The 25,045-nt window shown below is 56.6% G+C and overlaps 1 protein-coding gene across 1 annotated transcript; it reads left to right on the forward strand.

The window, feature by feature from the left end:
• Positions 1 to 6,858: 6,858 nt before the first annotated feature.
• Socs3 (suppressor of cytokine signaling 3) lies at positions 6,859 to 9,790 on the forward strand. Its single transcript, XM_047547520.1, has 2 exons — positions 6,859 to 7,151; positions 7,709 to 9,790. Exon 2 carries the CDS (start codon positions 7,797 to 7,799, stop codon positions 8,490 to 8,492), a length of 696 nt encoding a protein of 231 aa, XP_047403476.1. The 5' UTR covers positions 6,859 to 7,151; positions 7,709 to 7,796; the 3' UTR covers positions 8,493 to 9,790.
• The last annotated feature ends 15,255 nt before the right edge of the window (positions 9,791 to 25,045 follow it).

The following is a 25,045-nucleotide window of genomic DNA, read 5'->3' on the forward strand; positions in this document are numbered from 1 at the left end:
AAGCTGTTTTGCCTTCACAAACTGTATTTTCAGTTGATAAAGTTGCAGAAGTGTTTAACGTGCCTCCCACGGGTAGAATGAAGTAGAAACTTCTCATCTTCATCTCAGGTCCAGGCTGCCTCAGCCTGAGCTTGGAAGCAGGAAGCCAAGGTCCTCAGTGGGTGAGAGGGAGACTGGTCTCAGCAGAAGACTGTGGAACACACCGGGCAGCAGAGCCCTGGGCACCTTGTAACTGGTGGCATGCCTGTCCCCAGTTGGTTCCTCCAACTCTCAGTCCTCCTCTCTCAGTGTGCATGTAGGTGATCAGGAGAGAGGACAGAGGAGCCAGTGTCCTGGGAAAGCCCAGGAGTCAGGTGAGCAGACTGGGCACCAGCCCAAGCTGCCAGGCACATCTGGGAGACTTGACCCAGGCCAAGGTCTCTGTGGACCTCAGCTTCCCATCAGTCCAACTCTCATTTCCTCAGGGAATCCCCCTCCCAACAGATGGGTATCCCACAGCTCTGGCGCTTGTTCATAGTACTTAACTAACGTGGTCAAACTACATGAATCCAGTCATCCATTGTGGAAGAATCTTGTCCTTCCAGAAAGAATTTAAGCTTAATGAGGAACCAGCCTGGTTGATTTCTGGCACCTAGTTCAATCCCTGACACACAGTAGGTGCTCAATAAACATCATTCAAGGAATGAATGGGTGATGCTAAAGTAAGTATTGCAGAGGCAAGAAATGACGCCTGGTGGGTCCTGCCTCCCCCAGGGACCTGGACCACCGCCAGCACTTTGGAGAAGGGAGTTGGGGGGCTTATGAAAACCCAGGGATGCACCCTGGGTTAAGAAACTGAACAACACCCAGGGAGGCCCAGTGTGTGCAGCACTGGCAAGAGGGGAAGAAAGGCATGAAAAGAGGTACCCCAAGGTCAAGGTCACTCCCCAGATTCTCTCCTTCCTGTCCTTGACGGAGACCCTAGCCCCCACTCCTCTGACTCACTTCTCCACCATGAGGGCCGGTTTGGGACCTTGGGAGCCAGAGAGAGGATTCTTGTCCAAGAATCAGTAGGCAGTGAAGTGCTTACCAATGAGCACTTCAAAATGCAGAGGACCTTCTCAGAGGATGGGGGACTTAGGAGGACAGCTGAGTACAGGCTGCAGGAGGTGGAGCAGATGGTACAGGCAGGTCACAGTGGAAAGGAGCACCTGACCCAAGACTCCATGGGCCCGGCAGCCTGCAGGCAGTTTAAGGTAGAATAGGCCAAAGAGCTGGGCCTGGTCCCTACCATCCCTGGCCCTTCCAAAGCCAGCTGGGGTCCAGGGCATCCTGAGGTGTTCCCGGGCGAGGGGGCAGGACTCCCCTTCTCAGCCTCTCCTGGGTGGGCGTTCCTTCCTGGGCACCCTCGCTTCCACTCTGGCTTGCAGCCAAGACGCCACCCAGATAGTCCACCACCAGCACTGCCACTTCCCGGAACGGCCACTGCCTCTGTGTCTCTTCCAAAGGGCAAGGTGCTGGCCTGGACCCTGCTTCTGGACAAACAGAGAGTCTGCCCACCCCAGCCCCCAACAGCAGGGTTTGTTGGTTTGGGGTCGGGGCGATAACTGACTGGAAGCTAACTCTCCTCATGCCCTACCCCCAACTCAGAACTTGGACCAGATGTGGATTCCTCCGTCACAGGGCGGGAAGAAATTCCTCCCTCCATGCCCACTTCATCCTCTCTGTGCCTCCTCAAGTCACCCCCACCTCTGTTGGCAGGAGTAAGGGGGGCAAGGGGACCAACCAGGGCAGGGGTCCTGGCACTCCGGCCAGCCCCATCCTCAAAGGGCACCAGGAAAAGAATCAGGGTGGGCCAGTGGGGGGCGGGGAAGTGTTTTCTTTCCCTCTTCTCCTCGGCAGTTTTCTGGGAAATGCCGGAGGCCGGCTGGGCCTGGAATGTCAGGCTTGAAAGGAGCCCTCCACCGCGCTGCTCGACATCCGAGCCGCAGACCTTTGCATGAGCTCCAGGCCCCTCCCGGCGGGAACAAAAGCCTGCGAACTGGAAGACCGTTTCCCGGCGGCAGGCCATTGTCCCTGCCTCCCTCAACCCGCCCCTTGGGATTGTTTGAAGCAGGAAAGGGAGAGATCAGGGTCAACCTGGTAGGCGACCCCCGAGCCTCTCCTCCTGCAAGGGAAGGTCATCTGGGCCCTACCTCTGCGAGGCCCCCCGGCAGCAGTCCCGGGAGGTGAGCAGAGGGGGAAGGTGAAACCCAGCCCCACGCTGAGCCTGACCTGGGAGGGCCACACTGGAGCCCCGGGAGCAGGTGAAGGGCAACTAGCGGAGAGCAGGGAGTGCCCCGAGCTCCGGACTAGAAGCTCGCAGTGGGGGAGACAGATTTGCCTGCCCTCTCTGGCATCCCCAAAGGCCTGCAGATGGGGCGCCAGGTCCAATGTCCGGCCGCGGGGCGATCACACCCGAGCCACGGAAAGCCCAATGGCCTTGGGCTTGGCCTTTAGTGAGGTGGTGTTCTGAGGCCCACACCTCACCCCACCCCAGCTGCAGATGAGGCGCCTGTGCTCACCCGGCCATGCCATTGCTTCCTGCAAGCCCCCACGGGCGCCAGGGTTCCTTCCCATCTAAGGTTTGGGGAAGTGCCTAGCATTTGTCACACACCAGGAGTGAGTGGAGCCCCACAGGCAGCTGAAACCACGGTGTACTTCCCCTCCACCATGAATGATTATCTTTATGAGCAAGCACCTTTGCCTGGAAATGGGATTCTGACCTCATAGAAGTTCTGCAAATGGAGAGATTAGGAAAAGACAGGATTCTCCTAAATCCCTCAGACGGGAAAACAGCAGGGTGGAGCAGAGAGGCTGGACCTGGAGAGTGCTCTCTCCCCTTGAGCACCCAGCAGATAAAGGAAGACAGAGGCATGGCCCTGGGCCTGGCATCTCTCTGCTGCTCGGGTCCCTGCCTGGAAGTGGGTTCCTGGAAACGGGCTGTGGACTGGCCCAAGCGTCTCCTCCCACTTTTCCAACATGTTTGTCTTCAGATTAGCAGGCTTAATGATCTCCAAGGAACTACCCATGGGGCTTCCCAGAACCCACACTCTCTATCCCATCTCTGCAGCAACTCCCGAGTCCCCCAGGAGGAACCAAAAGCTACCCCAGAGGAAAGCAGGCTGGGCATCTAAAAATGATGCAAAATAGGCACCTACCAATCCCTTGCTTAAAGATTTGCCATGCATTTTCTACATAGCAGTTTCCAAAGAAATAGATCGAATATCGTCTGCTGCCTCAAGATTCTCACAGGACAGGTAGTCAGAACATCTTAGGCCATGTGGAAAGAGCCTCCCTGGAAGACTCGACTGAGTGTCTGCCCAATCTTAAAGGAACGTAGCAACTAGCTGATGTATGGGAGGTAGTTCCACCCCAATGGGAGCCAATGAACCAAGACCCAGGCCTGGAACAGAGCACCTCACGGAGACAGCCTGACCTGGAGTAGCCAGCCTGGGGCACACACTCCACTGTGGAGTTTGAGTTCACCCTAAAGTCCCTGGGAAACCACGGAAATTACAGAGCCCAAGGAAAGCCTGGCAGCAGGCTGAACGCTGGTGACAAACGAGTGTTTGGAATGCTTCTAATGTGGGAGTTGTACGGTCATCCATCTCCCAGTAGCCCCCACCTTCCTCCTCTGTTCCGGAAGCCACCTCAGTGCTCCCCAGTTGTGCTGAGGATTGACCCAGAGGTGCTTTACCACTGAGCTACATCTCAGCCCTCCCCATTTTAAAACAGATTTTTATTTGGAGACAGGATCTAAGTTGCTGAGGCTGACCCCGAACTTGCCATACTCCTGCCTCAGTCTCCTAAATTGCTGGGATTACAGGGGTGCACCAGAGCACCTGACTTTCCAGTGCTTTTCAAACAGTGATGGTTGGGACTGGGGTGCAGCCTGGCGGTAGAGCTCATGCTTAGGATGCTTGGGGCCCTGGGTTTGATCCCCAGCACTAAGAACAAACAAGAAAAAGTGAGAGTTAACATACAGGGACACTTAATCAGGGCAAGGTGCTGTTCTCAGCACTTTGTACATATTAGTTTATTTAGTCCTCACAACACAGGGATGAAGTAGGTGCACTCATCAGCCTGTTTCACAGATAAGGAAACTGAGGCCCGGCTAGTGGAGCAAACTGCTTAAATTCACACAACGACAGGGTCGCGGAGCCTGGATCGCAGTTCACTTTCCTGAGACGGTGTGCAGGGAGCCTAGCCCAGCTTCCCACCTCCTACCCTGATCTTCTCCCTTAGGTGAGCTTGCTGGCCCTGCCCCCCCCCGCCCCCCCCTCAAATCATCCCTGTTCTCTTGGGCCCACTCTCCTGACTGGCCACACAGTCCACGCTGCCCACACCCCGCTGCAGTCTCCCTCGAGTACCACACAGTTGCATTAGGACTCACCTGTTTCAGAGAGGCAGGTCTCTCCCGCGAGGGATACCCGGAACCCCAGTGCAGTTTCTTCCTTGCTACTTCCCTTTTCCAATGCCCCACTCCATCCCAGGTACCACCGGTCTCACAGAAGAGCAGCGTGCCTGTGGCCCCACTCCCTGCAGGATTCACTCAGCAGACAGTCTTCCCAGCATGCACCCAGTGCCTGGCAAAAGCAGGCACTCAAGGAGAGCTTGTGGAATGGATGAATGAACTTGACTTGTGTCAGAGCATTGTAATTTACAAAGCACTTTCCCTTCCATTAACTGCAGGGCTATTCCCTGTGAGTCTTCCTTGTCCTCCGCAGGGCTCAGCGCTGGAGCATATGGTCACAGCAGCCACCTGCATGAGAACAAGAATGAGCGAACTGTCCCAGTGACTCAGGAAGATGAGGCAAGAGGACTGTTGAGTTCAAAGCCAACCTGGGCAACTTAGTGAGTCCCTGTCTTGAAATAAAAATAAAAAGGGCTGGGGATGAAGCTCGGATGGCAAAGTACTTATCTAGTGCTGGCAAAGCCCTGGGTTCAATCCCCATACCAAAAGACAAAAGGAAAAGGAAATAGAATGAACTGATCGTACAGAGATGGCAAATACATTGAGGAAACCTGGAAGCAGTCAAAGACAGCGAGGGAGTCTCCCTCATGCTCAGTGCCTGCACATGCCTGCCCCTTGGAGCCTCCAGAGCAAAGAGGATTTCTCCAGCTACCGCTCACCTAAGACAGAAGGGAGAACTGGACACACTTTGACACACAGAATCTGTTTTAACCTCTTTACATCTCAGATCTCTGATGGGAGAAGGTCTTTATTTCTGTTTACAGATGGCAAAACTGAAGCCCAGAGAGGCTGCGTCCTGTCCAAATCTCATTCAGTCACCCAACATTGGGGAGACAGGTCAGAGTTCAGATTGAAGACATAGTGACCAAGACAGCGAGGTCGAGTTGCCAACTCTCCCTTTCAAGCTCCCAAGCTACTGTGCCTGTGCCCTGGGCACCTCTGCCTCCCTTTCACCAGCTCATCATCCTCAGCCTATGAGATCAGGGAAGAAGGCAGGGCCCAAAGCGCGCTCACTGCCTCCGTGCCCTGAGGGTGCTGATCTATATGCCACTTAGCTGGCTCTCTGGCTCCAGAACCCTGCAGCCTGTTTGGGGACAGGTTGCAAAACTTTCCATCCTTCATAAAGTTGGCCCTCATCAGTGCCAACGTGACCAAGAGCAAATTAACCTTTCATCTCAATTGGCAGCTCTTCTCACCCCCCACGGAGAGTTCAGACACCCCCACAGAGGCAAGGGAGGTCACATGCTAGGCGGTCCCGGGCCATCTGGCGGTGGGCTGAGCCCAGGACAATTGCTTTCTGGAAATTCTCTCCTGCTGGACTTTTATCCCCAGGTCTGACTGCAGCCTGTGTGTGAATTCCGCTTTCCTCTGTCCCCTACTCCAGCGCCTGAGCGATCCGGTCCCGCGGCCCCCATGCGTTCCTATTCCAGGGCTTGGGATGTGTACTGCCAAACTCCGCTCCCCCGAAGAGACTCCAGGGCGCCCTCTAGCGGACGCGGGCGCGAGTTTGGACCAACTCTCCGGCTCCTGCTCCCCCCGCCCCCCGGAGCACCTGGCCGGACCCTCACCAGACCACGCAGATTGCGAGACCCAGATGCTGTCCGAAAGCAGTTGTTTTGTGTTTGGTTGGTTGGTTTGTGGGGGAGCGGGGGGGTCCGGCACGCATATCAGTGCCAGCAAAGAACCTGGCAGTGGGCCGATGGGCCGTGGTCAAGCAGCTGTTTCACAGGCTGCTCGCCTCCACCCCTGGGACTCCCGTTCTCGTCTCAGGACCTGCCCTCAGGTGACTGTCGCGTGTCCCCCACCTCCAACTTCCAGCTCGGACACCAGCCCCGCGGCCTGACTACGGGATGGCCCCACTTCCCTTCTGGCTGGTTCGGGCCGCCTGTAATCCGGGCTCGGTGGGGGCGAGGGGGTGTCCCCGCGGGGTCCAAGAAAAAGGGAAGGGGTGCTAGGAGCCTCTTCGGGTCGGCCTCCCAGAACTGCCTGCGCTCCCGGAGCGGCGCCCCCGCCTCTGCCAGAAACTGGCCTTCTTAGAAGGGAGGGGGTGGGGGGGAAAGTGTGAATGAGAAGTTGGGGGCGGAGCGCGCGCGGGGGAGGGGCCGCTGCCAGGAACGCGCCGCCGGGGCTGGCGCCGCGCCCGCCGGCCGCCCTGGCTGCCTCGCGTCGCGCTTTGTCTCTCGGTGCGTCTCCGCCGGTCCTTGCCCCTGCTCGAGGCCCGCCCTCGGCCGCCCGCGGCCCCTCCCTCGCCCTCCGCGCGCAGCCTTTCATTGCTGCGAGTAGTGACTAAACATTACAAGAAGACCGGTCGCGCAGTTCCAGGAATCGGGGGGCGGGGCGCGGCGGCCGCGTATATACCCGCGAGCGCGGCCTCCGCGGCGGCTCCGACTCGGACTCCCCGCGCCGCCGCGGCCACTCCGGCCCTGCACGCCTCCCGCCCGGCCCAGCTCTCGCCGCGGCCCCTCGCCTCGTCCCTGCTCGGTCGACCCGGGGACGGCGGAGCCCGAGGGACGCACGCGCAAGGGCCCTTTTGTGGACTTCACGGCAGCCAACATCAGGGCGCAGCGCGGGCCACCGCTGGCCGCCGCGCCGTCACCTCGCCTTGGGGACCGTAGGAGGCGCAGCCCCAAGGCCGGAGACTTCGGTTCAGGACCAGGTAGGCAGGAGGGGCGCACTGTGGCGAGGGTGGGGGCCTCTCCTAGTCCCGGGAGCTTTTCCCAGTTTCCCCTCCCCTTCTCGGGTCATTCCCGGCAGGGAGGGGACGAAGTAGGGGGCAGAGCGAATGAAAGTCGGAGATCCCAGGTTCCCGGAATACTCGGGCTGGGGCCCTCGGGCTTCTCTTGTCCCCTCCCTACCCCCATTCCTCGGGTTTCTCCCCGAGTCCTTGCCACCCGGGGCCACCGGACTGAGCGGCGCCCGGAATGTCCCGGGGGCTCTTCTCCCGTTTCCCACCCCGATCGCGCTCCTGGAGATCCAACTTCCGCGCGCGAGTTTTCCACTCGGCGTCCTCCCAGTGCGCTCCCGGGGAAGGGGCTGCCTGGGGCCGCCCCGCCGGCTGGGGCCAAGACTGGGCGGGCTCCGCGGGGTGCTGGGTCGCAGCGAGGGCCTCGGCAGTAGGTGCCCCAGCCGCTAGGTAGAGGCAGGGAGCCAGGGATGGCTAGGCGCGCTGAAGGGTTCCGGCCACTCACAAGGCGCGCGCCTTCCTTTCTGCAGCCCCCCGGGATGCGGTAGCGGCCGCTGCGCGGAGGCCGCCTAGCAGCTGCAGCCGCCACCAAGCAGATCCACGCTGGCTCCGTGCGCCATGGTCACCCACAGCAAGTTTCCCGCCACCGGGATGAGCCGCCCCCTGGACACCAGCCTGCGCCTCAAGACCTTCAGCTCCAAGAGCGAGTACCAGCTGGTGGTGAACGCAGTGCGCAAGCTGCAGGAGAGTGGTTTCTACTGGAGCGCTGTGACTGGTGGCGAGGCGAACCTGCTGCTCAGTGCCGAGCCCGCCGGCACCTTCCTCATCCGCGACAGCTCGGACCAGCGTCACTTCTTCACGCTCAGCGTCAAGACCCAGTCGGGAACCAAGAACCTGCGCATCCAGTGTGAGGGGGGCAGCTTCTCGCTGCAGAGCGATCCCCGGAGCACGCAGCCGGTTCCCCGCTTCGACTGCGTGCTCAAGTTGGTGCATCACTACATGCCGCCGCCGGGCACCCCCTCCTTCCCCTCACCACCGACTGAACCCTCCTCCTCGCCCTCTTCCGAGGTCCCAGAGCCGCCAGCCCAACCTGCTCAGACGCTCCCAGGGAGCCCCCCCAGGAGAGCCTATTACATCTACTCAGGGGGGGAGAAGATCCCTCTAGTGTTGAGTCGGCCTCTCTCCTCCAACGTGGCCACCCTTCAGCATCTCTGTCGGAAGACGGTCAACGGACACCTGGACTCCTATGAGAAAGTCACCCAGCTGCCTGGGCCAATTCGGGAGTTCCTGGACCAGTATGATGCCCCGCTTTAAAGAGCAAAGGGCAGGGGTCGGGAGAGGGGTTTTGGCCCCCTCTTCTCCGTGGCACATGGCACAAGCACAAAAATCCAGCCGCAGGAGAGTCCTGTCGCTCTGGAGTCAGGAGGACAGGCCCCTCCCTGCGGCCCTCCCCCCTGCAGAATGGGGCCTGTGGACCTGGAATATGTTTGAGGGAGGGGGAGTGCCACCTGGGCTCCCCTCCCTGAGTCCAGCTTCTGGAGGAGCCAGCTGGCCAGGTGGGACAACAGCAATGACAAGTGGACACTCTTCTTTCCCCTTCCTGCACTACTCTCCGCTGCTTCCCAACATGGGATGCCTCAGGAGAGTTGAACTGATAAGAACTGCCTTGGAATCTTCAAACTTTCCAGTGGAACTTGTTTGCGCTTTGATTTGGTTTAAACCTGAGCAAGGTGAAGGGCCTTGGAAAGGATGGAAGGGAGAGGAAAGTCTGAGGGGCCCCAGGGCTGCAGGCTGGCTGAGGAAATGGCCAGTCCAGGTGAAGGGGTGGCTGCATGCTCTACTCCCTGGCTCTGGGGAGAAAGGCAAGGGATGACCTGAAGGGAGCCATCTGTTGCCCCAGAGCCCAGGGCCCTTCCCTGTTTAAGAAGGAAGTGGAGGGGATGGATGGGCTGGTCCGTTGTCTCCTTTTCCTGCCCATGCTGTGACTTCAGCACCTGGGGGATGGTGGTGGAGGAGATGAGCCATCTTTGACCCCATGCCCCCTAGAGAAGATGGGGGATTCAACTTTGTGCCTCCTGTCTGGCTAAGAGATTCGCCTTAAATGCTCCCTGTCCCATGGATAGGGACTGGCACACGAGGAGCCACACACTGGGCCATCCAGGCAGAGAGGCCAAGGGATTCGCTGGAGGGCACTCAACCAGCCGCTGGCCAGGATCAGTGGGTGGGGGGTGGGAGACCCATGCCTTCCGGCTGAGCACTGGAAGAACTTTAGCCCAGTGGGTATTGGCCAGTCATAGGCGCCTCGTGGTCAGAGCAGAGCCACCAGGTCCCACAGTCCTCCAGGCCCTGCACAGCCCTCCCTCCTCACTTTAGGTGGGGGGGCAGGAAGTCATCCAGGCGCCTGCCACTCCAGCTGCTCTGGCTCTGCTGTAGCACTGATCGGTGACAACTTACAGGAATGTAGCAGCAATGGAATTAACCTGGAACTGTTCTTTTGGGGAGGAAACTAAACCAAGTTTTCTGTGTCAGGTATTTGGGCTGGGCGGGGCAGTTGTGCTTTGGGGTGGTTTTTTCCTTTTGTTTTCTGTTTTTTAATAATGTTTACAATCTGCCTCGATCACTCTGTCTTTTATAAAGATTCCACCTCCAGTCCTCGCCCCTCCCACTCAGGCCTTGGAGGCTTAGGAGATGCTTGAAGAACTCAACCAAATCCCAATCCAAGTCAAACTTTGCACATATTTATATTTATACTCAGAAAAGAACATTTCAGTAATTTATAATAAAGAGCACTATTTTTTAATGAAAAACATGCCTTGAGCTTTTTTCTCCCAGAGCCCCTGCCCTGCCTTGCTTTCTCTTTCACCCACACCCACACTCAGGAGAGGGAGGGAACCACAGAGGGGCTGGCGGTGCCCCATCCCTGCTGAGGCACTCCTCTGGTGAAATCAAATGCGCCTCCACGTCAGTGTGTCGGTGTGCCTGCCTGTGTGTCACTGACAAGCTACGGCAGCACTTAGACTGTTACCAAGAGGGGTAATTCCTGCTAGTCTGATTCAGATCTGACCAGAATATGCAAAGTAAGTTTGAAGGAAGCTCTCTTCAAAGGGCCTGCAGGGAGCAAGCTGAGCTGTGGTCAGAGTCTCCAAGCTATTACAGGCGCTTGGGCTTCTTGGCAGGGAGGTGTTCCAAGAAAGCCCAGATGTGGGGTCCTAGCAGTGCCCCATGACCTCCGACCTCTGCACCACCAGGTTCACAGGAGGTAGGGAGGGTGATCCAGATGCAACCCTTGTGTGCAGGTGGGACTCTGGGACCAGGCGTTCAAAAGCTTCCTGCCCACTGCTCCCAACACCTCCAACTTCTATCCCACATTCCTTAGGGCCCCAAGCTGAGCCTCGGACAGAGCCAGGCTCCTCCCAGAAACAGCAGCCTTCTAGTCACTCATCTTTAGTATCTCCCACACCCTCGGCACTTGGAGGCTATGTGGGTGGACTCTTCCAAGCACCCCTACAGGGCAGTGGGTATTCTCAGACACAGCTGTGCTGCGTGAGCAGGGACTTGTCTGGTCACTTCTGGTGCCTAGATAGGTGCTCAGTAAATATTTGTCAACTGAGTGGGGCCAGCAACTCAGGTTCAGGGAGGTTAAGCAATTTGCCCAAGGACACAACACCTGGGAATGTGGACACCATAGCACTGGAACCCAGGAGCATTTGATTTCCAAAACCTGTGAACTCTGCCTCCCAATACACTACATGCCCACAGTTACCCCCACATGAGTACTCCCTAAAAGTATAAGAGGTTAGCATCCCCCCACATAAACACACACACACAAAGCCAGTATGGTAGAGTGCACCTGTAATCCAAGCTACTCAGGACACTGAGGCAGGAGGATCACAAGTTCAGGGACAGCCTGGGCAACTCAGCAAGACCCCGTCCATCTACAACTAGAAAGGGCTGGGGATGTAGCTCGGTGATGGAGCACTCCTGGTTCAGTCCCCACACTGGGGTGGGAACACCGCTGATATTCTCCTTCTATATTTCCTCCTATGACTCCCCAGACTTCACAGCTGGGTGACAAGTGTTATTCCCCAAATTTGGGACCCCATCTCCTTATCTGAGTCTCAGATGCCTGAAACAAAATACCAGGGCCTCTTCCTGATCCCAAGGCCCCCAGCATAGCTTCCCCCAACCCCTCCCAGCCAACCCGATAAGCTGCTCCAGGAATCAGTGTCCAAAAGGCAACTGAGAGAGTAAATAAACAAAGTCATTTTTCTTTCCCATTTCCTGGACTTTTGGTGAAAATGACCTAAAGTGACGAGAAGGGGCCAGGCCAGGCATGAGACCACTGAGTGGACAGAACACATGGGACCCACAACAGAGAGATCATCAACTCAGTAACTGAGGCTGCAGACCCAGGTAGAGAGACATTCCCAGACCAGGTTCAGGTAAGAGGAGCCAGTGGGCACTGGGGACCCAGGTCCCAACCCCCCCCACACACACTTCTCCACCCTACCCCCACCCCCAGGAGTATAGACTCTGGGAAAACTGCTGGCAGCCCTTGTGCTAGAGCCTGCTGGCTGACCACCACCTGTCTCCTGCAACAGAGAGCACCTTTCTGTTGAAACAGCCCCCTTGGAACTGTGGAAACCAGGGTGTCCCTCGTCCCTGTCCTGGGCACAGATGACTGTTGAGTGACAGTATGTGTTCACAAGACATTAGCAAAAGAACTTGGCCTTCTCTAGTCTGGGGGAAGCGACTCTCTCTCCTATTTCCTGGAGGTTGAACCTTGGCTTTGGCAGGTTCAGAGTCAGGAAGACACCCAACTCACTTCCCTACCCACAGCTGACTGCCCACCCTAGCCTTCTTCGGTCTCCCCATTTCAGATCACTGATGGCTCCTACCCTCTGCATTTGTAGCAAGGAAACTGAGGCCCAGAGAAGGGAAGCAACCTGCTCAAGTTCACACAGCAAGCTAGCAGTCACATCAGGAAGGCGTCTCTCCCTCCAGTGGATCTGCGGGTCAGCAGCGCTTGCCTTTCTTCCCTCTTCATCCCATTCCTATTCCACAACTCCTGTGCTTCTCAATCCTTTCAGGGGAAGATACCCCTTCTCCAAAAGACATATGGGGGTCCCACTGTCCTGGTTGCCAGAGGAGGGGTACTCCTGGCTCCAAGATGCACTAAGACTGCCTGCAGGGTGGGGGCAATTCCCTATAGGTATTCCATGGCACCGTGGGTGTCCCTCGCCAACCCAAGGGGGGAGATGACTGTTCTCCCGTTCTGTGCCCCATTACCCTGCTCCTAGCGTTAACAGTCCACCCCAAGAGGCCCCATCCTCTCTGGTGCTGCTGTTTTGGGCAAGGAATCCTGATGATTTGGAGCCAAGAATGGGAAATCTAAGGCCTGCCTAGGGGGAGGGAAGGAGGGAAGAGGCCACAGACAGGAAAGCCAGCGATGGAAAATAAGCCCGCACGATGTGTCCTAGCCTAAGGAATGAGTAAAGATATTCAGGAGGGGGCACCGCATGGGTACCAGGCAGAGGCGGAGCAGTCAGCAGGGCGTCCAGGCAGAGGCCAGCCTGTGGAGGTGTGGGACTCGTGCTCCTGGAGCACGGGGCAAGGTGAGGGGCGACGTGCACAGGGACCGGGGTCCCAAGGAGACCCGGGCTAGGGTGCACCCTCCCGCGCCCCGCCCCCCTTCGCATTTTGGCGGCCGCCGGGCGGGCGGGCGCGTCGCTCCGAGCAGCCCTCTGCCAGGAAGAGTCACTTCCCGGACACCGCGGGAGCCCTGGCGGAGCTATGCGAAGAATGTCCGCGCCGAGCGCGGGGGGTGGCACCTCGCGAGCTGGGCTGCAGCCCCGCGGAGCGTGCGCAGCCCACGGCCACGCCCCCGCCGCCGCGCCACGCCCCCGCCACGCCCCCGCCCGCGGAGCTCCGTCGCCCCGGCAACGGGATTACAGGCGCAGAGCGCTGTTTATTCTCAGCCGAGTGCCAGGAAATTCGGCCGCGAGGCTGCCAGGCGCACCTCCCTGGGCGAGGGCGGGAGGGAGCCCGCCGTGGGTCCCCGGGGGTCACCGACCCCGGCAGCTGCTCAGAAGACACTCTCCTCCCTGGGGCGAGTGGATCAGGTTTCCTTGGCGGGGGACCCGGGACCCCTGTCCAGGTCGGCGGAGCAACCCACCCCCAGCTCCATCCAGGGAGCCTGTCCTTGGAGGCCCACAGTTCCTGTCCGCACTCATTCAACCTTCCGTCAGTTCAGTAGATGAGTTGACGGCTCCTGTGTGTCCGGGACTGTGGTGGACCCAGGGTCCAGCAAGACCAGGCGCCGCGGGGACCCTCGCAGGAGTGAGCGTGAATGGGAGGGACCAGGCAAGAAACTAGTAGATATGTAAATTAAATAAATCGAATTGTATCAGGGAGAAGCATCAACAAATCACGTTTTCATTACATGGCACATGCTGGATTTTGCCCCACCCTCAGATAAGGTAACTAGCTTTCCCCGGGTGGAAGGGTCAGCCTTGAAAATCTGGCAGACTAGGACAGGTGGCCACTCTATCCTCAGGTCTGAACACATCCACTTTAGAGATGGAGAAACTGAGGCCCAAATCCAAGGACAATTCTTTCAGGGTCATGGGGCTAGAAGGAGAGATGGAGGTTCTAACTTAGAATCCAGGGCTCTTTCCACTGGGCCCTTTTCTCTGCCCAGTGTCTACACCTTGCCCCCCACCCCCTTGAAAGCACCACCAACCGCCCATGGCTGATTCCCTGGGGCGTGGAGGAAATTACTGGTTCCTGAACTCCAGCTCCAGCTCTTCTGAATCAGACACCTGAGGGGAGACCTGGAATATGAATAATTGCCTCCTCTCTAGGTGAGTCCAGAACCACCTGCCTGTGCCTTTGGGGCCAGCAGGCCCAGACTCTCCTCTCTTCCTGGACACAGAATTTCCTCCTTGCACACTGACTAAGCCAGGGCTGGGAAGTCAGCAGGGAGGGAAGGCCTGGAGTTGATGCCACCCTCGCTGCTGCATGGCAAGCCCAGACAAGAGCAGCCTTCTCTCTGGGCTCCAGCCCTGGGGGCCCTGGAGGCCCTGGAGGCCCTGGGCCCAAGGACAGTGGGGCCAGGGTGGAGGATGGTGCTTCTTCCCCCAGCACTGAGGCCTCCCAGCTGTGCTGTGCTGGGAACAGGCCAGGCGTTTGTGAAATCCTTGGGTGAGCCTGACCCACTGTCATGAGGGCTGGCTGTGGAAGCTAGTGCCGGGAGGGGGATGGGGCTGTTCCCAGAAGCAGGGAGAACTCTGGACTTCCCACTCCTGAGTGCTCCGATTGCAGCGCAGCCTTAAGCAACAGCAGCAGCCTGGAAGGCAGCTTTCAGAGAGACCAGCGGCCCCCGGCTCTTTTCCAAAAAGAAGCCAGAGATCCGAATGCTAACGCTGGGGGCTGTTTGCGCCAGCCCTGTGCCTGCTGCCCTTCAAAGCAATCTTCAGGCCTGGGCTTAGGTACGGGGACACTTACAGAGAAAACCACCAGCGTGCAAGTTCATTATGTTCATTACACAGGAAAACGTGTTTCCTGTCTCCCCTCCCCTCCTCCAAATCATCAATGACAGAATCTTTTCATACAGAAAGTGCTATGTAGTATCAATAATGTAGAAGATGTTGAAAGTAGAGGTGTGAAATGGAAAGTCCGTGGGGAGCCAGGCAGCTGCCCAGGTCACTACTTGTGATGCTGTGGGTCTTTGTGAGTGGTGTCCTGAGAGGCTGAGGTGGGGGGCGGGCACTGCCGTGGTCCTGAGTCAGGAAGCATCAGCATCACCTGATCAGCACACACGAGGACATCCATGCTGGTGGGAACACTGTTCTGGTCACTGTGCCTGGTGCTGGAGATCAATGACAACCAGGATATATATCTGAGACTCCCAGAGGCTCACAGTCTGAAAGGAGAACCAGACTGAAAGCCGAGAAGTATCCTAAAAAGGAATGGGTATAAAATAAAACCGTTTACAGGGTACCGCCGGGGGTGCCCAGGAGGAAATGACCGAGAGTGGCTTCCCAGAAAGGGAGACTGTGAGCTCAGGCCAAACAGCAGGTGTCCTGTCCACAGGATGGAAGATCGGACTTTCTAAATATCAGAACGAATGGGGAAATGGTCCAGGAAAGGGAAACTTTGGGGAACTTGATGAAATTTGGTCTGTCCCCATCAGACACATCCATGCCAGACTCTTCTAAAAACACTGCCTTCATCATGTCATAAATGCAGTCTGAGGATGGCTTGGCCTCCCCTTGGCACTCTCCACCTAGAGGGGCATCCAAACCCTCAGGCTCCAGCCACCACGAGAGCCTCTCTCCCACACCTCCACGCCTCTGTGCTGGGAGACACACTTGTTCCCACCACGACGGTCTCCACACCTGCTCACAGCACGTACCCTCCTCTGCCCACCCATGAGCCCACGCTGGGCCTAGCCACCTGCCCAGCCAGCCCTTCCCCTCTCTGGCCCTGCCCCTGTTGAGGGTCCTCCTATCCTGCCTCTTCCCTACAGTCCCGGAGACCTTTCTTCCCTTCAAGAGCAACTCATATGGACAGCCACGCCACTTCCCTACTCTTGGTCTCATTCCGAACTGGACTGTGAACTCTCAGAGTGAAGACGCTCTCTTATTCTGTATATACTTATTCATTGAATAATGCCTGCTCTGCACTAGGCCTGGTATCTCCTGTTTGTTTGTTTGTTTGTTTATTACCAGGGGTTAAACCCAAGGACATTCAACCACTGAGCCACATCCCCAGTTCTTTTTATTTATTATGTTGTGACAGGGTCTTGCTAAGTTGCTTAGGGCCTTGCTAAGTTGCTGAAGCTGGCTTTGAACTTACAATCCTCCTGCCTCAGCCTCCCAAGTCACTGGGATGACAGGCATGGGCCACTGTGCCTGTCATAGCTCCTGCTTTCTTATGTTCTTCAGAAGATTCAGCGGAACTGGTGGTTCCTAGGCAACGTCCACCAAACACCTGATCTGTGGCTACATGGAAGAAGAAATGCTCTAAATAATGGATTGCTTTCTTTTCTTCTTCTTTTTTCTCTCTTTCTTCCCCCAACCCCTTTCTTTCTTCTAGTGATCTTCCTGCTTCAGCCTCCCAGATTGATGGGATTATAGTCATGTGCCACTGTGACCAGCAAATGATGGAGTTTCTAGCCAGGTGCGGTGGCACACACCTGTAATCCCAGTGACTCGCAAGGCCAAAGCAAGAGAATTGCAAATTCAAGTCCAGCTTCAGCAACTTAGCAGGATCCTATCTCAAAAGAAAAAACAAAAAGGTTTGATATAAGTCAGAGGTAAAGTACACTTGGGTTCAATTCCTAGTACTAGGGGCAAAAATGGGGCTTTAGAAGTTATTAAAACATCATTGATTGCCGGGCACAGTGGCAGAGGCCTGTAATCCCAATGAATTGGGAGGCTGAGGCAGGAGGATTGCAAATTCAAGGTCAGTCTTAGTAACGTAAACAAAATGAAACCTGTCTCAAAGTTTCTTAAAAAAGAAAGACTAGGGATATAGCTCAGTGGTAGAGTACTCCTGGGTACAAACCCTAGTACCCCCAAAAAATTAAAATGTCATTTTTTTCAATCACAACTTTTACTTCCAGAGGAGAGCAGGAGTGTCTTATTTTTAATACCATACATTGGCATAAATGGCACTTTGGTTCTTTTTTACGCAGTGCTGGGGATCAAACACAGGGTCTTACGTGTGCCAGGCGAGGGCTCTACCACTGAGTTATAACCAACATGTCCTAGGCTTTGGTTTTTTGAAATGCATGTTAAGGGCTGGGATGTGGCTCAGTGGTGGAGCGCTTGCCTAGGGTGTGGAAGGATCTGGGTTCCTTCCCCAGCACTGCTAAGAATAAAGCATCCTAATAGTCTACTTAATTCCATCAGCCTTCCAGGCTTCAGAGGGAAGGAGGGAAGGTAACTGTACCGCATTCTCCAGAAAAGCAACCAAGGTGTAGAGGGGCTTGGGCCTGGCTGCAATCACAGATCAATAATCACAGAAGAAACTGGAACCTGTCCCCTGACTGAATCTGGCACCTTGTCTGCGGCTGCTTGCACCCGTGTGGGAGAGCCCCACCATCCACACTCAACCAGGGCTTCCGCATAGCAGCTCCCAAGCCAAATGGTAGCTGGGCCCATTCAGCTCTCACCAGAGCCCTGGACAGACCCAGGGGACAGTCCTGTGCTGCCCTCCTGCCCACTTAGACCCTAAATGATTGCAGAAAGCACAAAGTCAGACCACCTCCCAGTTGGGGGAGTCTCAGATGTCCTGGCTGGTGCCCCCGTGGAAATAGAGTTCCCACGGGAACCCCAGCAAGACCTCTGGCCAACCTAACATCCAGGGCTTTGCTTGAAGCCTCAGAGAACTGCAAATAGCTCCAAGCTATCCTTTCTGGAAAAGGGGTGGGGAGTGGAGGAGGGGACCACTAAGTTCCTTCCTGTCATAGGCTCCTGTGTAAAGGAGGCTTGGAGGGAGAGGAGCCAGCACAGGGCGGGAGGCAGGCTGACTTCCAAGAGTGGTCCTTCAGCTAGCTATTCACTGCCCTTTCAGTGTCCCTTGGCACCTGGTGAAAGTAGGCAAGGGGGGCTGGCAGGAAGTCTATCCAGCCTGCATTGCCCACGGTGGGGGGAGGGGCAGTCAATGACTCTGGAATACTGCCCTGGATGTCGGGGCTTCCCCATTGGACTCCTCAGGCCATCACAGGGCCAGGGTTTGGCCAAGAATTCACTGAGGACCCTGAGCAGGCTCCAGTCACAGCCCTGGAGTAGAGGGGAGGAGCCCAGGAGCACAGCCCAGACCCTCCCTTGGGCCCTCTTCCAGGCCTCTCCAGTCTAAGAGAAGGAGCTAGGTCAGCCAAGGGGCCCCAGCTGCTGCAAAGACCTTGTGCCCACACAGGATGGGGACTGAGTCGGACAGTCCTGTGTGGAGAAGGACCCCAAGACCCTGGGGCCAGCAGGCCAGGCTCTGTGGCTAGTAGGAGTCACCTGGAGAAGAGCCAGATGCTGGGTGAGGCTGCAGGCCCCCAAGAGAAAGACGGGGAAGTGACCAGAGATGACTGGAGAACTTCCCGGAAGCGCCCAGGGTACCCGGGCTGCTGCTCGCACATCCGAGCTCCTTGTGTGAAGGTGATGGACATCTCTGTCCCTGGGATGTGCTCTGCACATTGTCTTTCCACAGGGCGATGAATGATTGTGAATCACCCAGTCCAGATTCCTGCTGTGAGCCAAGGCAGTGATGGCCAACCAGGGTTCCAGGGGCCGGCCGTGACCCGGGTCCCAGTTCTCCAGCAGGAGGAGAAAGCTGCTGAGTCCAGGATCAAAAGGTGGCCTTGGCCCGAGGGGCAGTATTGAAGCAACTGAGTCAGCTGTTTCGGGGTGTAGGCAGATCCCAGCAGCCCGGGCTCGGATGCCTCCTTGCTGATCTCTGGAGGGTTCTTTTTGGAAACAGATGAGACTGGAGAGAGATGCTGCTGGCCTTGGTCTCCCCCTGGCCCCAGGAGGAAGACAGATTGCCACGCCACAGCCTCTTCTTGCTCCTAACCCTGGAGGAAAAGAGTCCTTACCCAGCTCGCTTTATTGATTTCACAAACATTTTTACTGCCGGGCTTCCCATGTGCCAAGCACTGGAAACATATTGACTCATTGAATTCTCCAGCAGTTTCATGAGTTAGATACTAATATTGTTCCCACTTTTTCAGTGGAGAAAACTGAAACAAAGATGTAGTGGAACTTGCCCAAAGTCATGCAGGTAACCTGGAGTAGAGCTGTGATCCAAAGCTTAGCCCTCAGGCTCCAGCACCTCTACCTCGGGCCAGGTGCTTACTGTGCCTTTCCACCCAACTCCACTGAGGCCCTAGCTGTGGGCATGGGATCCCTGGATGAGCAGAGGGGCAAGCAGCAGAGGTGGAGTGGGCTTCGGGTCAGAAGGGTTGGGCCTGTGTCCCACATCACTGCTTATGGTGGCAACCTTGGGCAAGTCCCTAAGCCTCCTTCGTTGGTTCTGGATCCATACCTCTGAGGAGGAGTCCATGGCATGAGCTCATTATGGTTAACAGGGTCTCCCAGGGACTTGACGAGACCCTGACACCTCCTGTTCAGCCCACATCCCAGCTCACACCCTCCAGTTGGGCAGATAGTGGCTGTGTCTTCTCGGGCTCAGTCACTTGGTACATGGTTTCCTGTCAGGTGAGAGGAAGCTGGGGAAGCACTCCTTCCTGTTCTCTCCTTGGTATCTTCCAAGTCTTTTCTTAATGGGCCTGATGCATTTCCTTCTTGGTCTCCTCACCCGTCCACTGCTTGAATTTGGTGGTTGTATCAATGTCCTGAACTGCCAGAACAAAATACCACAGACCCGGTGACTTAAGACAACAGAGATTTATTCTCTCACAGTCTGGAGGTCAGAAGTCCAAAATCAAGGTATTTCATGGCCATGCTGTCTCCAAGGCTGTAGAGAAGACTCTTCCCTTGCCTCTTCCAGTTTTTGGAGGCTACTGGCAGTTTTGGGGGGACATTGGTTGTAGACACATCATTCCAATCTCATGGCTTTATGTATCTGTGTCCAAATTTTCTTTTTTCAATAAGGACATTGATCATTGGCTTAGGGCCCATATTAATCCAGTATGACCTCATCTCAACTTAATTACATCTACAAAGACCCTATTTCCAAATAAGGTCACATTTATAGTTCCTCATAGACATGATTTTGGAGAAAGGGATATTTTTTGACCTACTACAGTGGTCCTGTGGGGTCCATATTAAGAACTTTTTAATTTTTTTTAAATTTTGGCTGGGGAATAGCTCAATGGTAGAACACTTGCCTAGCATATGCAAAACCATGGGTTCAATTTCCAAGAGTGGAAAAAAAAAAAAAAAAAAGAACAGGTGTGGGAGTGCACGCTTTTAGTTCCCAGTTAGTTTGGAGCCTGAGGCAGGAGGATCCCTTGAGCCCAAGAGTTTGGGGCCAGCCTGGGCAACATAGTGAGAATTGTCTCTATGTTTCCGGGAAGAACCTGGGAAACATGCTCCTCCTCCCTCTTGGGCAGAGGAAATGAAATGTCCCTTTATCCTCCACTAAAAACACCTTGGGCACCCAGGACAGGCTGAAAAGACAGCCAGGATGGAGCCAGCAGATGGCCCAGTCAGCTGCAGGGCTGAGAGGCCTCTGGTGAAGGGGCACACCTGCAGCCCGCCCAGCCTGGCCTGGCGCTGCTTAGACATGGCCTCCCGGAGCTGCAGGGAGCTTCCTGCCTTTCTCTGGTGAAGAGCTTGAGTCTTCGCAGCCTCAGATGACCCCTCACAGGAACACTGTCCTCTAAAGGCTTAGTGAGCCTCCACAGGTCCAGGAGGGAGGTGGAGCTGTGGAGTTGGGCACAGGAAATACAGACAGTGCCACACTTCCTTGGCAATGCCACCTAGGGAAGAGGGGCTGACCGGCAGTCGGCCAGCTCGGTCCACAGCCCTGGAGAATGTGACAGTGAGGTGGAGGAGTTGAGGTGGAGGTGCTGGCCTCTCCCTCGGGTGCTCCTGTCCAATCCAGATGACCAGGCGCGGGAGAGCAGAAGAGGCAGAGGGGCTTTCCACAACACCCTTCACCAATGTACCCTTATCCTGGACAGAGAGCCCTCCATGTGGCATGGACAAAGGATGGTCCTCAGGTCCCCCAAAACTTCCTCACCCAGGCCTAAAGCCACTCCCTGCCCACTCCACCCTCACCAGTAGCTGAGCACTCATTCTGGACAAACACTTGGCTTAGAGGTGGCCTGGGGGTCCCAAGGTCAGACTATAGAGCCTGGGAAAGGAGAGCAGAGGATGCCAAGAAGTCACGGGGTTACACCCTCACCTGAACCACAGGAAGGGGACCGCCCTGCCCCAGCATACCCACAGCTGCTCTTCCAGGGACAGGAAGTCAGCTGAGTACTGAGCAGGCAGCATGCCGTGCCTGAGGTGGAGGGGCAGGCACCTGCTGATAGTGGGCCACATGGGTTCCCACACCTAGGAGGCCAGGTGGAGTGGGGGCTAAGAGCTGGGTTTCCTCCCCAGTTTGCCTTCTTGTAGCAAGGAGACCCTAGCAGGTCTCTAAATTAGCTGCCTGTCTGTATCATGGGGATAATAAAGCCCCACTTGTTGGGGGTGGTAAAGTTTAGCAAGTGAATGCCCCCGATTCCCAGAACCTGCTGAGTGCTTAGTCAACACGGACCACGCTGGTGCCCTCTGGAAGAGACTGTGCACCTGCAGAGCCGTTTTATTTATTTATTTTTCCTTGCATATAATCTGGCATTTAAGTAATGACCTGACCTGCTTAGGGACACAGTGGGTACCCCCAGGCCGTCCACCTGTCTGGACTAACCTCACTGGGAAATCAGGGACAGTACCAACCCCTACTCCACTCCCCAGGACACACATATTGGGCCCTGGCAATGCCACATTCTCCCTGAGATCTCCTTATGCCCCGGGCCTCTCTGGTTGGCATGTCCAACCTCCAGACCACCAGGCCTTAGGCCAGAAAGTTACAGCAAATCACACTCATCCTTCTTTACAAGAGGCCCTATCTTTCCGTTCCCAAGCCCTGGTCCTCACAGAGAAAGAGAAGGGGGTCTCAGGAGACTTTCCCAGCCCAGTCCTCCTAATTCCACCCCCGGGACAGGATAATCTTTGCAGCAATGTCCAGGGCTGCCTCATCCTGGCAACCTACCTGTCCAGGCTGCAAAGAGTAGCCAGAGCTGCAGCTAAGGGCAGGAAAGGCTGCCCGCTCCAGCCAGGTGCCCGCCCTGCATGTTCTTGGACCTCAGCTGGGGACTTCTGCAGATTCTGACAAGTTGGACCATCCTCTTCAGTGAGATGGGGCTCTGGCAGGGGTGTGGATGCATCTTTGTCCCCAGGGTAGGGGCCAGGCCATGGCATGGGCAGCCTAACGCCCTCCAGGCTGGGTGAGGGAAAGTGCCACACTGACAGTGCAGGGCACCTGACTCCACTGGATGGCTAAGACTACTCACTGGTTAACTGCTGAGGAAACAACTGGGGGAGGTTAAAGAGGTCAGAGGCTGGTGGAGGGGTGGGAGGGGTGGTTGTGAAGGGCAGGAGGTGAGGTCAGGCACCCTCGAGGGTCCCCCCAAGCCTCTGTCTGCTTAGGTCACTAGTTCAGTGGGCTGCAGCCACCTCTGCCCACCTCTTGGAGTCTGAGGACCAAAAGGCCCAGGACTGCGTCTGAATGAGGCAGAGGAAGAAGCAGGACTGTTGAATTTCGGCAGAGCAGATGGTGCGGTGTCCCTTGGAGGCCAGACCCTGGCGGTCCCCTCCCCCAGCCCCGGGATTCTCCGGTCGCCTGTGTTGGCCGAGGCAGGTGGTCAGCCGGTGACCGCCCACTCGCAAGCTTTGGTCCCCCTGCCTGGTCCGTGGCCATGGCAACCGCTGCGCTGTTGCTTCCTCGCCCAGCAACGTTTAAAGAGGAAAGGGAACACGCGCTCGCCCGGCCGCGCCGCCAGCTGCGCATTCCTCAGGGCTGCCATCAGCCCCGCCGCCCCGAAGGGCTTCCTCGGGCGGTGAGCTCAGCGCCCCGCTCTCCCCGCCTCGGGCTGGCCCCGCGCCCGGGATCCCGGCCGGCCCGCGCTCCGCCCCCGGCCCGGCCCGCGCGCCCCCTCCGCGCCCCCTGGGCCTCGTCCCCAGGCGCGCCCCCCGCCCCGGCCTGGCCGACAGGCGCCGCGCTCAGGAGCCCCGGGCCGCGCCCTCCCCTCCCCCACTCTCCGCGCCCCGGTGCCCACCCCTTGCCCAGGTCCCCGCCTCGGAACCAGCCCACCCTGGCCCCGCGTGCGGTTCCGGCCCGCGCCCTGCAGTCCCCCTGGTCCTTGTCCCGTGCCGGGACCCAGCTCCTCGGTGCGTCCCCTCTCATAGCCTGGCCCGGCGGCGACCTATTTCGGGAGCTGGCGCTGCGGGCCGGGGCAGCCCTGCCCGGAAGGAGGCTATTCTGGGCCGGACCGCCAGAGCAGCTGCGACCCCAGGGCTTCCCGGCAGGGTGCGTGCCCGGGACAGAGGGCACGCTAGGGCAGGGCTCCCCTACTTCCCCACCACCCCACCTTCCTCCCAAGCCGCGCCCAGCTCCCTCCCCTTTTTGGCTAGGCCCAGGTCCTTGCCTAGGCCGGGAACATTCTCTGGTGGTGAGCGCGCAGAGTAACTAGAGCCCATTAGCCCATTCAGACCTGGTTCCCTCCTCCTGGGCCTCTCGGCCCTCACATGCCCTCTGTCTGGGGGACACAGCTTTGCCCCTTGTGTCCAGTTTGCAGCCCTTCCTGACTGTAAGTCCCCTCCCCTAAGTGACCCTGAAGTTCAGTGTTGAATCTCCAGTGCCCCAGTCCAGAATGAGTGTCCCCGCCAGGTAATCATCAAATGAAAGTTGTTGAACAGTCACATTTGTGTCACTTTAAGACACCAAACTCCATCCCCTGAATAAGAGGTCTTTGAACCTCTTATTCAGCAGACTCTTATCATACGTTTCTGCTGCCCTCTTGGCCCCTTACCCCACCAGAGGGAAGTGACCACTTCCATGGTAGCCCTACTCAGGTGACCTGGGTCTCCTTGGATTCACTGGTGACATAAGGACCCCTTGCTGATCTCTTCCTGGTCACTCTTCCCTATCTGAGAACCAGAAGAAGAACATTTGCAGTCTGCCCCACATCAGTGGTCAAAAGGGGACAAAGTACATGTAACATCATCAGAATGCAAGTTGTTACCTTATCTATACCAGATCACTCCCTCCAGAGCAAACCGCGTCCCAGGGAGAACTGAGAATGCTCAGAGAGTGGGAGGTAACATTTATCCTCTCTGCCAGGTGCCTTCCGTGGGGCGGGTCGTCCTACTCTGCCCAGTCCTTCTTGTACTGGAGCGTTAGCACCAGTCAGCTGGACCTTGTTACAACACTAAGATCCCTCAGGTCCGGTGGGGCTTCGTATTGCCAGGACTTTGCTGTACTAGGAACTGGAGGAGAACCCCACAGCTGTCCTGTGAGTTCACGCTCCTGCTCTTCAGATGAAGAGCCCACAGTCCAGGGGGACGAAAGGCTAGCTGAAGGGTTGAGGCCAGCAGCCCCCACCCTGCTGGCCCACACACTGTCCCTGGAGCCTCAGCTGCTGGCCTGGCACCTCCATCCTCCACCCTGGGCAGGTGACACCCTTATCTTCCTTTCCTTTTCGGGAAGACCTTTTTTTTTTTTTTTTTGCGGTGCTGGGGATTGAACCCAGGGCCTTGGGCATACAAGACAAGCACTCTACCAACTGAGCTATCTCCCCAGCCCTTCCTTTCCTTTTCTTGTCAATTATTGCAATGATGCTGTGAATTGTAAAAGGTAATTAATTATAAAAGGTGTGTGTACTGAATGTAAAAGTTATCCTTGGTGAAAATAAATAAAAATGAAACTCAACACTGTAGAATATGGATTAAAAAAAAGTGTGACCACAGTCACCCAAACCTGGGATGGAAATCTCAGGAGAGGAGCCAGAGAAAGAGAGAGAGGGGGGAAGAGAAAGCGTGGTTCAGACACAGGCCCTGGAAGAGCCAGGAAACCACTTTCTCCCCAGGGTTTTCCTCCCATCTTTCAGGGCTCGCTGGAACAGGTGAGGGGAAACCCAGATGCACCAACACCCTCCTGGGTGAATAAGCAACAGCCAGCCTTTGACTCATTCATCAATAGGTAGTTTGCTTCCTGACAGAGAAGCCAGAGTCCTCACACTCACAAGTAAGTGAAAGGGGAATCAATTGACGATTAATTAAGTGGAAGTTTACTGGAATATAGAATTGCTCCATCAAAACCCAGCAGCTAGGGCAGTGTTTATCAGGTGTGCATCTGCT

Source organism: Sciurus carolinensis, chromosome 3, assembly GCF_902686445.1.
Source record: "Sciurus carolinensis chromosome 3, mSciCar1.2, whole genome shotgun sequence".
NCBI classification, from domain to species: domain Eukaryota; kingdom Metazoa; phylum Chordata; class Mammalia; order Rodentia; family Sciuridae; genus Sciurus; species Sciurus carolinensis.